This window comes from Ranitomeya variabilis, chromosome 1 (assembly GCF_051348905.1).
Source record: "Ranitomeya variabilis isolate aRanVar5 chromosome 1, aRanVar5.hap1, whole genome shotgun sequence".
In the NCBI taxonomy this organism is placed as follows: domain Eukaryota; kingdom Metazoa; phylum Chordata; class Amphibia; order Anura; family Dendrobatidae; genus Ranitomeya; species Ranitomeya variabilis.
This window is the reverse complement of record NC_135232.1, coordinates 853,951,680-853,967,210: the sequence shown is the minus strand read 5'-3', so window position 1 is coordinate 853,967,210 and position 15,531 is coordinate 853,951,680. Positions and strand designations below refer to the sequence as shown.

General features: G+C 44.7%; 1 protein-coding gene across 9 annotated transcripts in view; it reads left to right on the top strand.

Moving 5' to 3' along the window:
- The window catches only part of ANKRD17 (ankyrin repeat domain 17), a 173,705-nt gene that overhangs the window by 109,306 nt on the left and 48,868 nt on the right, over nt 1-15,531 (top strand). For 7 of the 9 annotated variants that reach the window (XM_077276900.1, XM_077276889.1, XM_077276871.1 and 4 more), the window contains one exon: nt 3,525-4,283. The exons of the other annotated variants lie outside the window; for them this stretch is intronic. In XM_077276900.1, coding sequence (XP_077133015.1) covers nt 3,525-4,283 — 759 coding nt within the window. The remainder of the gene's footprint in view (nt 1-3,524; nt 4,284-15,531) is intronic. 9 annotated transcript variants of the gene reach the window in all.

Below are 15,531 nucleotides of genomic sequence, written 5' to 3'. Positions count from 1 at the left end.
TCTTCCTTCCACCTCAATGAAGATATCGTACTTCCGTCACTTTGCCCTTCTCCGCGTGGAGAAGGCTCTTCACTCCTTGGATCTTGTCAGAGCTCTCAGGAAGTACGTGTCCAGGACGGCATCCTTTCGTCAGACGGATGCTCTGTTCGTGCTCCCGGCGGGACACCGGAAGGGACTGGCTGCTTCTAAGTCGATAATTGCCAGATGGATTCGGTCGACCATTCAAGAGGCTTACTGCGTCAGAGGCAAGCATATCCCTGCGGGCCTCAGGGCACACTGCACTCAGTCGGTGGGTGCTTCCTGGGCCATTCGAAATCAAGCGTCTGCAGAGCAGGTTTTCAAAGCTGCAACCTGGTCTAGCCTGCACACCTTTTCAAAGCATTACAATGTCCATACTCGGGCATCCTCAGATGCAAGCCTGGGCAGGCGTATTCTGCAGGCAGCGGCTGCGAACCTGTAGACAGCAGGTGCCATAAGTTTACACTGTTGGGTTGTTATTCCCCACCCAGGGACTGCTTTTGGACGTCCCACGGTCCTGTGTCCCCCAATGTGGCGATGGAGAAATAGGGATTTTTGTGTACTATCATAAAATCCTTTTCTCCGAGCCACTCATTGGGGGACACAGCACCCACCCTTGTGTTTGGCTTGTTGCCTATGATGAGTGTTTGTCTTTAACAAGATTTAACCGTAGTAACAACATGTGAAATTCCTACTGCTTGGCTACGAACTGGTATTATCCGGAGCCAGTGGGCGGTGTATACTGCAGAGGAGGAGCTAACCTTTTTTTGTATTTACTTAGTGTCAGCCTCCTAGTGGCAGCAGCATACACTCACGGTCCGGTGTCCCCCAATGAGTGGCTCGGAGAAAAGGATTTTACATTGAGTACACAAAAATCCCTATTTTAAATGCATGTCCTTGGTGAGTCCAGGGATGCTTTTCCCACTAACCCGAGAGGCGCATGGCTCTGTCGACAGGAGCACACAGTTACTGCCTAAGTGTGCGCACAAAGGTGATTACGGATTCAATAGAAAGCATAGCTTACTCAGCCTAAGCTTTCTCTGTGTGTGCACTCCTGTCACCTGACCTGAGAACCTTTGGGTAGAGAGTTGAGCAATTGGTGGGGTCTCGGGACCTGGGCCTAACTGATTTGCTAGCTATAAAAAGGGCACTCGGGTATATAGACTTAAAATATACATAGTTATGAATGTTTAGTTACTCTTGGAATTATCCAATTCCCTGATTGAACTTGGCCAATATCTGTAGTGTTTTTTGTAGATTATTATTTAAAGGGAACCTGTCACCAGGTTTTTCCAATACAAACTAAGGCTACCACCTTTCCCACCTCTTGTATAGTAGTCTAGCAAGATACAGTAATAAAATGTACCTAGGTACATACAGGTACGCGCTTGAAAATAGCAAAATACTAGAGATATTGGAAATAAATAAAAGTGGCTAATAAAAAGTAGGTCCTATAGAAATATCTCGAGGTTTCAAACACCACCCTGCTTAATGCCCACGGTAGGTAAAATGTTTCACACGTTTTCCTACCTCTAATGACGAGTCTTTAATATACCAAAAGGATGTGGTGCTGCCACTATCGTTCCTCTGATGACAAGTCTTGTTTTGTGTATACTGAAGAGCCGCGGTACTGCCGCTGCCGTTCCGAAGGAATCCAGATAAAGATATAATTAAAAAGTCCAAACTGGTGGCTGCCCCGGCCGGTAGCAGCCACCCAACACTAACCTCCGGGTAGGAACATCCTACATCCTTTTGGTATATTAAAGACTCGTCATTAGAGGTAGGAAAACGTGTGAAACATTTTACCTACCGTGGGCATTAAGCAGGGTGGTGTTTGAAACCTCGAGATATTTCTATAGAACCTACTTTTTATTAGCCACTTTTATTTATTTCCAATATCTCTAGTATTTTGCTATTTTCAAGCGCGTACCTGTATGTACCCAGGTACATTTTATTACTGTGTCTTACTTGATTACAAACTGTGTGTGGAGGTTTGTTTGGTATCGCTGCAAGGATTTATAGCATTGGACACTTTGCGCCACCATTTACGTATATTTTAGTCTAGCAAGATGTATACCAATCACTACATAGTCCCAAAATTACTCTTTATCATCCCCACACCCATATTGCGCAGTCCAATGGGCCTCACTGGTTTTGCTTTGGTGCCACCTCATTGCCAACCCGTACTCCTGCTTGCTTCACGTGGATGACACATCCTACGTCCTTCACACCGTGTCCCTGAATCGCGCTCCTGTGCAGGTGTTCTTCACTTTGTCCTGCTGAGGTCAGAGTAAGCTATTGTAATACAGATGCGCCAGCTTTAGTTCCTGGTCATTGGCTCCTTTTGGCCTCCCCAGGCGCATGCACATTACAGTACTTTGCTCTGCCCTCAGCGAAATACACTGTGCAGGAGCGCAATTGGGGACTGGATGACTTGGGTGCCAAAGCCGGACCAGTGACACCCATTGGACCGGATACAGGTTGCTAGAATACTGTAGCAGAGGCCTTGAAGGGGTTGTTTGGTCAAAACCGATAAGACTTATGAATTATCCCTGCGCATGCACAGTGCACTGCGGTGATTTGCCGATTTCCGATCCGGAATAGAGGGTGTGAGTTACACATACCCCCGGCCAGTGGGCATAGCCTCGCTCCGTACACTTGTATTGAGCCGAGGTCGCGTCCCGACCAGTGATGCGGACGGCCAGTGGGCGCGTCAGACTAGAGGGCGTGGCCTTACTCCATACTAGTGTATGGAGCGTGAGGCTGCGCCCACTGGCAGGGGGTAGGTATAACTCTTACATACCCTCCCGGATCTGAAATTGGAAAAGGAATCGGGGATTCGGATGTCTGCAGTCACACAGTGACCGCAAACGTAACAGTTTTGTCTGGACAACACCTTCAAAGATGGTAGAGGTAATTTGTTTTGAATAATCTGGTTCCCTTTAATTACCGTGTCACACACTTGTCCTACATAAAGCTGGTATTGCTGACTAAAGTAGAAATTTGTATGTAATATAATCTGTCTCTCTCTGTAAGAATGAGATCCATATTTTGTCACTGGTAACCAAAGGTTGGGAAAATGGACACGTTGGAGATTCCCGATCTTCCCGTTACCTTACTAACATAGCTCTGCCGTCTCTGTCTAACGCTCAAACTGTGGAAGCAAAGTGGCGGTGACATTCCTTACTTGGCAGGAACCTATTTTGTTCTCCCTTTGGGTGACGGCCTTTGATGTAGCAGTCTGATGGACGTGAACTGTAGGGTTCTAATCTAGAACTATAAAAGCATGGAGCATAAGACCCATTATCTGTGACTAAGTTTTGTAATACTACGGGAATGCATTGAACTGTAACCACTCTGGGTTTTCCATTTGTATGTGTGTCATAGTGTGGGTGTAGTTCCTGTGCCTGCCCTATCCGCTCCCGTCATATCTGGCAGTGGCATTCATGCGGTTGCCATTCCTTTTGCGCTTCCATTTGGTTCTGAGGGGTTTCTTTTTCACACAGCTGCATCTAAGCAGAAGTCCAGTGGCAATGTGCCAGACAGCGGCCAAGATGCCCAAGGATACATCAGCAGTCAATCTCCAGAAAGCATTGTAGAAGAAGCTCAGGGGAAACTCACAGAGTTGGAGCAGAGGATCAAAGAAGCCATTGAAAAGAATGCACAGTTACAGTCCCTGGAGCTTGCCCATGCAGATCAGCTGACGAAGGAAAAGATTGAGGAGTTGAATAAAACCCGCGAGGAGCAGATCCAGAAGAAGCAAAAGATACTAGAGGAACTACAAAAAGTAGAAAGGGAGCTCCAATTAAAAACACAACAGCAGCTTAAAAAGCAGTACCTAGAAGTGAAAGCCCAGAGAATTCAGCTCCAGCAGCAGCAACAGCAGCAGTCTTGCCAACATCTTGGCCTGCTAACTCCAGTGGGGGATGGGGAAGAGATCACAGAGGTAGACTATGCTCACTTACAGCAGGTTGACACCATCCTACTCAAACAGGACTCCCAGCAGACTGCAGCAGTACCTATGGGATTTACTCCCATGCAGCCGTTGGCATTGCCTCAAGTTTTGCCATTGGCAGCAGGTTCATTATCCCCTGGGCCCATTGCAAATCTTGCGGACCTCCAAGGAGTTATAGTGGGACAGCAAGAATTGGCGCAAGCACAGCTAACAGGGCTGGGGCAAGGTGTTCTGGCAGAAACACAAGAAGGGTTAATGATAGCCAGTCCTGCTCAGACCCTCACTGACACGCTGGATGACATCATGGCAGGTGGGTATGATGGTTCACAATGGCTCTATGTGCTTTTATTTCAATTTGCCAATGACTTTTGTGTACATTGTGACAAGTCTTGCATTAGTTTCTTTAGTTTCATGCTCTTGAAAAAATGTATTTGTTCCGAGCTCTCTCTAAAAATGTATTTGTGGTGCTTGCTCATTAAATCATTGTGTTTGTACATGAAGAGGGCAGACTTGCCGTATGGCCTAATCCTTATGGTGCAGAGTTAGACTAGGCACTCTTACAATGTACCGGATTTGTCAGTGGTTCTTGCTGGATGATACATTTGGCACATTTTTAGTCTTCCTCGTCTTAAAGACATTGTCCAGATTTGAGAGCAAAGTCTTCTGAATCTTAATGGTCGCACATGACCACATGGTCACTTGCTGACATCTCTCAGTTCTCTTCTATTGAGTGAAACCAGATTAGACCATTCTGCACGTGACCACATTTATGGAAATCCTACCTGCAACACCGGGAAATCATGCATCGTACGCTGTCACAGACAGATGGTACTCTCAAACCTGGACAATCCCTATTAAGTTTTAACAATCTGCTAGTTGACTTTGTGCCAGAAACTTGCACCAAAATTGTGGCACATGGTAAGCCTCACCCCTTTCAGCAGAGCAGCACCCCGTTTTCTGTGAAGCCACACCCTTTAGTCCCTCAGTTTAATTTGTAATAAATATATGGGTACGTGTTGCACTGTTCAGCAACGGCAGTGCTGTGTCTGCTGGCATTTTCTGCAGTGCACACGTGGCATATGTGTCCAATAATGGGCAGCAGTGATCACAAGTCCCCCTGTTAGGCGCTGGAGACCATGAGCTGCCAGTGATTATGCCACATGAGCGCAGCAGCCAATGTAATGTGCACACCGACATTACCGGAAAGATGTCGGTGTGTGAGGTAAGTAACTGAGAAATACAGCATTTAATTAAGAAGGGGTTGTCCATTTCATCCCCCTGTCGGGCGGAGGTGTGCGCGCTGGAGACCATGAGCTGCCAGTGATTATGCCACTTGAGCGTAGCAGCCAATGTAATGTGAACACCGACATTACCGGGAAGATGTCGGTGTGTGAGGTTAGTAAGTAACTGAGAAGTACAGCATTTAATTAAGGGGTTGTCCATTGCGTGCCCCTGTCGGGTGGAGGTGTGCGCGCTGGAGACCATGAGCTGCCAGTGATTATGCCACATGAACGCAGCAGCCAATGTAATGTGAACACCGACATTACCAGGAAGATGTCGGTGTGTGTGAGGTAAGTAAGTAACTGAGAAATACAGCATTTAATTAAGAAGGGGTTGTCCATTGCTTTGCTTGTTTAGCATGCCTACTTTATGAAACATGTCCGCTAGAGTCTGCAGTAGTTTTGCAGTGCATTCATGTTTTATGTTGACCCTTCCCATCCCACAGTCCAGTGAGTTTTGTCAGTGGGACAGACTAATGGTACTTTTAGTTTGCACAAGGGCTGACTATCTGAATGCTTCTAAGGTGCTTGTGGCTGCTGCTGTCAGTGACACGAACTAGAGCAGTGTGTTTTAGGCGAGTTGTTCAGGGCTATGGCCAGGTTGTGGGATGCCAGATCTGGGGAGAAAATGCCGCCTCAGTGATGCAGTGCACAACTCCATGCTGGCCAGTGTTTCATTGTAAGACAGTCCAGCCAACAGGCTATTAGTTTTATTTAGTGATGTAAAAATGTTTTTTCTTTGAATCAATGATTGTCCCTCATCTGCACGTCCGCTACTGTCTCCATTCCTCATATTGGTGAATACCATTTGGAGTACAACCAAAAACAAGAATGCCCATCTCCAGGCATCCCACGGTTATCAGCAGACTGAAGGGGCCATAATGCTCAATAAACTGTCCCTTTTAAAGGGAACGTGTCATCAGTTTTTCCAATATAAGATACAGCTATGACCTTTCACGGATGATATGCAGCATTTTATAATGCTGTATATCTGCCCCCAACCCGACCTGTAAGAGAGGAAAAATAACTTTTATTAAACTCACCTGCGGGGCAGTCCAGTCTGATAGGCGCCGCTGGTCCTCGTCTGGCACCTCCCATCTTATCACCTCCCTCCTTCTTGCTTCATGTGGATGGCGTGTCCCTCCGTCATTGAGTCAGTCTCCTCGGCATCAGACAGGAGCATTATTGAATGCTGTATATCAGCCCTGAAAGGTGATGGCCATAACGTATATTGGCCAAACCTGATGACAGGTTCCCTTTGTTTACCAGGCACAACGCCATCCATTTGGTATTGGATTATGCCTGGTTCTACAGCTCTGCTGCTGCAATACCATTCACAGTCACTATGAAGTGAACAGCACTAAACAAAAAAGCAGCTGGGCTCTTCTCTGAAGCTTTAGTCTGCTGATGGGATATAGTAATCCCCCTCCTTCCCCACCAAACTTTATATTAATGGCCTTTTGTTAGAAGGCCTTGAAAATCCACTTAACGTGCCAAATCCCACGAGTCAGGTAGTTAATGGCAACTAACTTTTCAGGTCTTTTTTTGTCTTCCATGCTATAATTTCCTGACCCCAAGATTGCTATAAGTCTCCAAATGTCTCCAGTAATGTGTCCATATCTTGCCTATAAATGTGAAGCAGTATGTTCACACTGCGTCTTTTTCCAGCTGTAAAAAAAAAATGTTGGCGAGACAAGAAAGAGCAAAATAGGGTCTTACTCAGTAACCGAGCAGTATAGAAAATGAAAGGTGCACTCACCTGATAGGGTTGTGACAGTCACAACTCCTATAGAAGCATGTAAAGGCTGCTGCGGGACCACCAATGAGATACGGTGTAATAGATGAGGAACACGGTGGTTCAGAGACCACACGGTCCAAAGGTATGATCACACACTAAGATGAAACCTGAATGCGGTTTATTTCATCAATGCGTTTCAAGGTTTTCAAACCTCTTCATCAGGACAACACCATGTGGCTTGGTCCTGATGAAGAGGTTTGAAAACCTAAAAATGCTTTCAGGAAATAAACCACATTCATGCTCCAGCTTTATAAGTGATAACACTTTTAGACATTTGGCAGCCAGGTTTCTGAACTACCTTTATTTCTCATCTATTGCAGTTTTTCAAGCAGAATAATTTTTCGGAATAGCCCCTATTCTCTGGAGTTTTCTGTGCTGTGTTGTGCATAAATGTGATTCTTCAGATTTTGTGTTATTCTATGCCTGATGAAGAGACCTGAGTAGTCTCGAAAGCTTGCAATTTACAATCTTTTCAGTTAGCCATTAAAGGTATCAACCACTGAGGACTCTAAATTCTAAATATTTTTCAAACTCCTGGGCACATTTCAGGCGTCTTTTTAACCTTTTCATTGACTTCTATTGTAAAGTAATGATGGCCTTCCTAGCAGAACACGGCAGAAGCATGTTCATGGCACTTCTTTTAACTGCTTGGCATATTTCAAAGCCTAAAAAGTTAAAAAAAAAAAAAAAAAAAAAAAACTTTCAAAAGCCAGAATATATGAATAGCAAGTTGTTTTTACATGCTAATTAATAAAACCATTATTTTGATTGTTTTCTTACCACTTTTTCTAACATTTTTTTTTCAACAGACCCGCAGTGTGAACATACTGTAACATATGTTAAGATTTTTGGAGTTTGAACTTCTATGATTATCCTGTACACTGCAACTGAAGCGCATTCATTATGTAATAAGTTTCATATTTTCTGTATCAATTTCTCGTGGATTTTAACATCTCTGCTTGCAGTGAAGCAAAAGCAAATTTGTATTGTTTTGGAATAATTTGTCCTAGTGCACGGCTTCTGATAAATCGGAGATCTGAGACAGTTGCAGTTGACCATGTAGGGGAAACTTTTCTAAATAGTTGTACAGCCCTTGTCCGCCGCCAGGTGGGTGCAGTTTTTGCTTACCATGTTACCTCATCCTAACTGTCCAGTGGCTGCTATAAGTCCTGCGCATCTGTGATCATCTCATTACTCGGACAGATTTTGTCACGTAAATGACAGTTTCCATTCACTGACCCCATGCAGAGACCTTCAAATCCATGAGAACTTGATTATATTCAGTGGGGAATATAAGTATTTGATACACTACTGATTTTGCAAGTTTTCCCACTTGCAGAGAATGGAGAGGTCTGTAATTTATATTGTAGGTGCACTTCACCTGTGAGAGACAGAATCTAAAAATACAAACCTGTCATTACCTGTATTAATTGCACCTGTTTGAGCTCGTTACCTGTATAAAAGACACCTGTCCACATACTAAATCACACTCCAACCTCTCCACTATGGCCAAAACCACAGAGCTGTCTAAGGACACCAGAGAAAACATTGTAGACCTGCACAAGGCTGGGATGGGCTACAACACAATAGTCAAGCAGCTTGGTGAGAGGCAACAACTGTTGGCACAATTATTAGAAAATGGAAGAAACACAAGATGACTGTCAATCTCACTTGGTTTTGGGCTCCATGGAAGATCTTGCATTGTGGGGTAAGGATGATTCTGATAAAGGTCAGGAATCGGCCCAGCACTACACAGGAGGACCTGGACAATGACCTGAAGAGAGCTTGGACCATAGTCCCCAACATTACCGTTAGTAACACGCTACACCATCATGGAATAAAATCCCGCAGAACTTGCAAGGTTCCCCTGCTCACGCCAGCACATGTCCAGGCCCGTTTGAAGTTTGACAGTGGCCATCTGAATTATCCAGAGGGTCATGGGAGAATGTTATGGTCAGATGAGACCAAAATACAACTTTTTTGTTATTAACACCACTTACTGTGTTTGGAGGAAGTAGGACTAGTACAACCCCCCAAGAACATCGTCCCAACCATGAAGCATGGTGAGGGAAACATCATACTTTGGGAGTGTTTTTCTGCAAAGGTGACAGGACGACTGCTTTATATTGAATGGGGTTATGTATCGCAAGATTTTGCCCAACAACCTCCTTCCCTCAGTAAGGGTACTGTCACACAGTGCAATTTTCGTCGCTACGACGGCACGATCCGTGACGTCACAGCGTCGTATGATTATCGCTCCAGCGTCGTAGACTGCGGTCGCACTTTGCAATCACGGCGCTGGAGCGATGCCGAAGTACCCGGGTAACCAGGGTAAACATCGGGTTACTAAGCGCAGGGCCGCGCTTAGTAACCCGATGTTTACCCTGGTTACCAGCGTAAACGTTAAAAAAAACCAAACAGTACATACTTACATTCCGGTGTCTGTCCCCGGTGTCTCAGCTTCTCTGCACTGTGTGAGCACCATAGCCGGAAAGCAGAGCGGTGACGTCACCGCGTCACCGCTGTACTCGCTTTCCGGCCGGCACGCGCTCACACAGTGCAGAGAAGCTGAGACGCCGGGGACAGACACCGGAATGTAAGTATGTACTGTTTGTTTTTTTAACGTTTACGCTTGTAACCAGGGTAAACATCGGGTTACTAAGCGCGGCCCTGCGCTTAGTTACCCGATGTTTACCCTGGTTACAAGCGAACACATCGCTGGATCGCTGTCACACACAACGATCCAGCGATGTCAGCGGGTGATCAAGCGACGAAAGAAAGTTCCAAACGATCTGCTACGACGTACGATTCTCAGCGTGATGTCTGATCGCAGTAGCGTGTCAGACACTGCGATATCGTAACGATATCGCTAGAACGTCACGAATCGTGCCGTCGTAGCGATCAAAATTGCACTGTGTGACAGTACCCTAAGGCTACGTTCACATTTGCGTTGTGCGCCGCAGCGCACAACGCAAACAAAAACGCGGCAAAACGCACGCTAAAACGCTGCGTTTTGCGCCGCATGCGTCCTTTTTGTCCGAAAGTTGGACGCAAAAAAAATGCAACTTGAAGCATTTCTTGCGTCCAACGCTTGCGGCCATGCGGCGCAAAACGCAGCACAACGCATGTCCATGCGCCCCCATGTTAAATATAGGGGCGCATGACGCATGCGGCGCCGCTGCGGCGCCCGACGCGGCGGCGCTGACCGCAAATGTGAACGTAGCCTAAGAGAATTGAAGATGGGTTGTGGCTGGATCTTCCAGCATGACAGTGACCTGAAACACATAGCCAGGGCAATTTAAGAAGTGGATCCGTCATTAGTATTTCAAGGTCCTGGAGTGGCCTAGAAAATCTTTGGAGGGAGCTGAAGCTCAATGTTGCCCAGTGACAGCCAGGAATGGGCCAACATCCCTGCTGCAGTGTGCAATTACAGAGATCAGACCCTGTAGTTCTTGACCAAGTTTGCACAAACACAGGTTTTTGTATCAAATATTAAGCTCTGTTTTTCTATTGTATCAAATTCGTATTTCGTGCAATAACAAGCAAATTAATTATGGAAAAATCAACAATATGATTTGCTAATTTTATTTTTAAGATTCTCAGTTGAAGTGTACCTACGATAAAGATTACAGACCTCTCCATTCTTTTTAGGTGGCAAAACTTACCAAAATTGGCAGTGTATCAAATGCTACTTTTCCATACTGTAACTGGTTGTTTTATATAATGAAACGCTTGATTTGCTTCAGTTTTGCTAAAACTTAATGGATTTGCCAGCAGGAGAGGCTTCCTGTTTTTACCAAAAACCAGAATAAACTTTGTAGACCTCGCTAAAAAGAGAATAAAAGGTGTAAAATGTCTCTCCAAGCCTCATTCCACACATCCATAAGTGACTTGTGTATTCTGCAATATTTTTCACTGAATCTAAACGGCACTTCTTTTATGTTCTATGGAGCTGCAAAAAAAGAAAAAAAAAAAAAAATTCAATTACCCATACAAGTCTAGAGGTCTGTGAAGTAATGTGTCATGGATGGGAAATTTTGTAGGTTTGTTTTTTTTTCTTTTTTACCTGAAGTGAAAAATCAACTATAAACTCGAATTCAAAACACTAAGTAACTGTGTTTTTACACGCAAGATAAGTCATGGACGTGTGAACGAGGCCTTTGGGAGTGAGGAAATTAGGCAAGTTGCTGACTCTTTCCTCTAGAATGGAGATGTGCCGAATTACACATTTTGTTTGGTGTAATTATGACTAAATAGGTGGCCTGTCCTGCTAATAGGGCCCTAGACCTTATTTTTATTATTTATTTATAAAGCACCATTGATTCCATGGTGCTGTACATGAGAAGGGGTTACATACAAGTTAACAGATATCACTTACAGTTAACAAACTAACAATGACAGACTGATACAGAGGGACAAGGACCCTGGCCCTTGCGGGCTTACATTCTGCAGAATTATGGGGGAGGAGACAGTAGGCTGGGGGTTGCAAGAGCTCCGGTGTTGGTGAGGCGGTAGCTTCGGTGGTGATGAGGAGGCAGCGGGGTCAGGTCAGGCTGTAGGCTTTCCTGAAGAGATGAGTTTTCAGGTTCCGTCTGAAGGATCCGAATGTGGTGGATAACCGGACGTGTTGAGGCAGAGAATTCCAGAGGATGGGGGATATTCGGGAGAAGTCTTGGAGGCGATTGGATGAGGAGCGAATAAGTGTGGAGGAGAGAAGGAGGTCTTGGGAGGACCGGAGATTACGTGAGGGAAGATATCGGGAGATTAGTTCAGAGATATATGGAGGAGACAGGTTATGGATGGCTTTGTAAGTCAGTATTAGTAATTTGAACTGGATACGCTGAGGGAATGGGAGCCAGTGAAGAGATTTGCAGAGGGGGGAAGCGGGGGAGTAGCAAGGAGAGAGATGAATTAGTCGGGCAGCAGAGTTAAGGATAGACTGGAGAGGGGCAAGGGTGTTAGCAGGGAGGCTGCAGAAAAGGATGTTGCGGGAGATGAGGGCATGCACAAGCATTTTAGTAGATTTAAGGTTGAGGAAAGGACGGATTCTGGAGATATTTTTGGGCTGGAGGTGACAGGAGGTGGAAAGAGCTTGGATGTGCTTTTTGAAGGACGGGGCCGAGTCGAAGGTTACTCCTTATTTAAGAGATTACAAAAATCCCAAAGGTATGCACTGGGATATAAATTGGTGTGCATGCGGCATGTAAGCGCATGTTCACACTAGCCACTAAACAGAAAAAAACAAAGACCTAAACCTAATGATTAAATACCCTGCAGCAAATAAATAGCATAGTGCACGAAAATAATAGACGGTATTTAGTTAATATGGTTTTTGATAAAAAAAAAAAATGTGAACGCCATCCTGCCACTCCATGGTGACCGTAATTGGGACAGTCCTAACTCTAATATTAAAAACCTTAAGATTTGTCAAGTGACATTCATGTAGATAAGGGCTGAGATGGACTGGGCTCAACCAGTGGACACACAGCCGTGGGAGACCACATCAATAATGCCCAGCTCAAGGAAAGGCAGGCCACACCTTTATATGCACTGGGCGCACGCAGCACGTAAGCACACGTTCACAGTAGCCACTAAACAGAAAAAAACACAAACATTATTTAAGAGTATTTATTTTGATTAATATTTTTCTCCAGCATGGATGGTTATGAAACTTTCCAAACCAGTTTATTAGGGAATTTCACTGTTCCTGTAAGTAAATTGTATGCGAGTAGCTTCCAAACCGGTCTCTCATGAACTCTAGGGATAAGCAAAACACTCAGAAGAGGACACGGGTGCCGACCCTGTCACTGCCATCATCTGTACTCTGAATAAGTATCTTCTGAAATCCAGCTGGGGAAAAGCAGGTATGTGAAAGCCACTTACAGGGAATTTATTCCTGGAAATGACAACAAATCTAATAAGGTGATCGGCAAAACTTCCTTACTTTCCATGCTGGACAAAATTGTTACCACAAAAGTGACCATTTGGTTGCTCTGTAATAAAGTGCATAGAATCCTTGGGGTATGTTTCCACGGTCCAGATTGACAGCGCTTTGGATGCAGCTCCATCCAAAGCGCTGCCGGCTTTTGTACGCACGGTGATTCCGCACGTGTTAATTGAACCATGTGGAATCACCGCATCCTATACATAGGACAGTGATATTTATCTTGTGGAGACTGAGCGTCTCCGCAAGATAGATGCTGCGGTCTAAACAGACGCGCCACATGTACATATACACATGGAAGCTGGAGGCGTCCATGCACGCATAGTGGAGACAGGATTTCATAAAATCCCATCCACTATTCTGTAACATCTGGATGCTGCGGCTGTACGCAGTGTCCAATCCGCAGAGAATACTTACCGTGGAAACATACCCTTAGTTTCCTTTGCCCTCCCTGTAATGGCTCGTATAGCACTGCAGACATTGCCACAGTTCCTGGCATTGTGGCTTCTACTGTGATATAAGGCAGGTTTTAGGTGTATTAAAGTGTACGCTGTGTGCAGGAGTATTAGGCAAGTTGTATTTGAGAATTATTTTTTTTATTATTGATCAACAACTATGTTTTCAACCAACCCAAAAGACTCATAAATATCAAAGCTTAATATTTGTGGAAGTTGTAGTGGGATTTTTTTTAGATTTAACTATCGGAGGATTTCTGTTTGTGCAGGTAACTATTACTGTGCAGAATTATTAGCCAACTTAATAAAAACCAAATATATTCCCATCTCCCTTGTTTATTTTCACCAGGTAAACCAATATAACTGCACAAAATTTAGAAATAAACATTTCTGACATGCAAAAACAAACCCCCCAAAAATTAGTGACCAATATAGCCACCTTTTTTTATGATGACACTCGGCAGCCTTCCATCCATAGATTGTCAGTTGCTTGATCTGTTTACGATGAACATTACGTGCAGCAGCCACCACAGCCTCCCAGACACTGTTCCGAGAGGTGTACGGTTTTCCCTCCCTGTAGATCTCATATTTTATGAGGGACCACAGGTTCTCTATGGGGTTCTGATCAGGTGAACAAGGGGGCCATGTCACTATTTTTTCTTCTTTGAGACCTTAAGGCTATGTGCACACGTAAGAAAAGAAGTGCAAAATTTTCTGCACAAAATCCGCAGCTCCTGGCAGAGTCCGCAGCCGTGGATTTGCCGCAGAATTGCTGCGGATTTTGTGCGGATTTTGCCACTTCGGATTTTTAACATGGAGGGGTGCAGAAACGCTGCAGATCCGCACAAAAGAAGTGACATGCACTTCTTTGAAATCCGCATCAATTCCACACTGATTTTTCGGCACCGTCTGCACATCTTTTTTTTATTTTCCCATTAACTAACATTGTACTGTACATCACAGTGCGGATCTGCAGCGTTTCTGCGCTGTAAAATCCGCTGCGGATCCGCATCGTGTGCACATACCCTTACTGGCCAGCCACGCTGTGGAGCAGTTGGAGGCATGTGATGGAACATTGTCCTGCATGAAAATCATGTCTTTCTTGAACGATACCGACTTCTCCCTGTACCACTGCTTGAAGAAGTTGTCTTCCAGAAACTGGCAGTAGGTCTGGGAGTTGAGCTTCACTCCATCCTCAACCCGAAAAGGTCCCACAAGTTCATCTTTGATGATACCAGCCCATACCCGTACCCCATCTCCACCTTGCTTGCGTCTGAGTCGGAGCTCTCTGCCCGTTACTGATCCAGCCTCTGGCCCATCCTTCTCGGCCATCAAGAGTCACTCTCATTTGATCAGTCCATAAAACCTTTGAAAAGTCAGTCTTAAAATATTTCTTGGCCCAGTCTTGACGTTTTATCTTATGTTGTTCAAAGGTGGTTGTTTTTCACCTTCCTTCCCTTGGCCATGTCCCTGAGTATCGCACACCTTTTGCTTTTTGTTACTCCAGTAACGTTCAGCTCTGAAATATGGCAAAACTGGTGGCAAATGGCATCTTGGCAGCTTCACGCTTGATTTTCCTCAATTCATGGGCAGTTATTTTGCGCCTTTTTTGCCCAAAACACTTCTTGTGACCCTGTTGGCTATTTGCCATGAAACGCTTGATTGTTCGATGATCACGCTTCAAAAGTTTGGCAATTTCAAGACTGCTGCATCTCTCTGCAAGACATCTCTCAATTTTGGACTTTTCCGAGCCCGTCAAATCTCTCTTCTGACTCATTTTGCCAAAGGAAAGGAAGTTGCCTAATAACTAAGCACACCTTATATAGGGTTTTGATGTCATTAGACAACACCCCTCCTCATTACAGAGATGTACCTGATTTACTTATGTGGTAGATGGCTCTTAAGCCTGAACAGCTTGGAGTAGGACAACATGTATAAAAAGTATCATGTGATCAAAATACAACTTGCCTAATAATTCTGCACGCAGTGTAGTTTACACACCAGGTAATGTACACTGCTCGTAGGTTTAGATCTCCACAAAGAGGAACTGTCACTTTAATTTTTATGTCATAACTCAATGA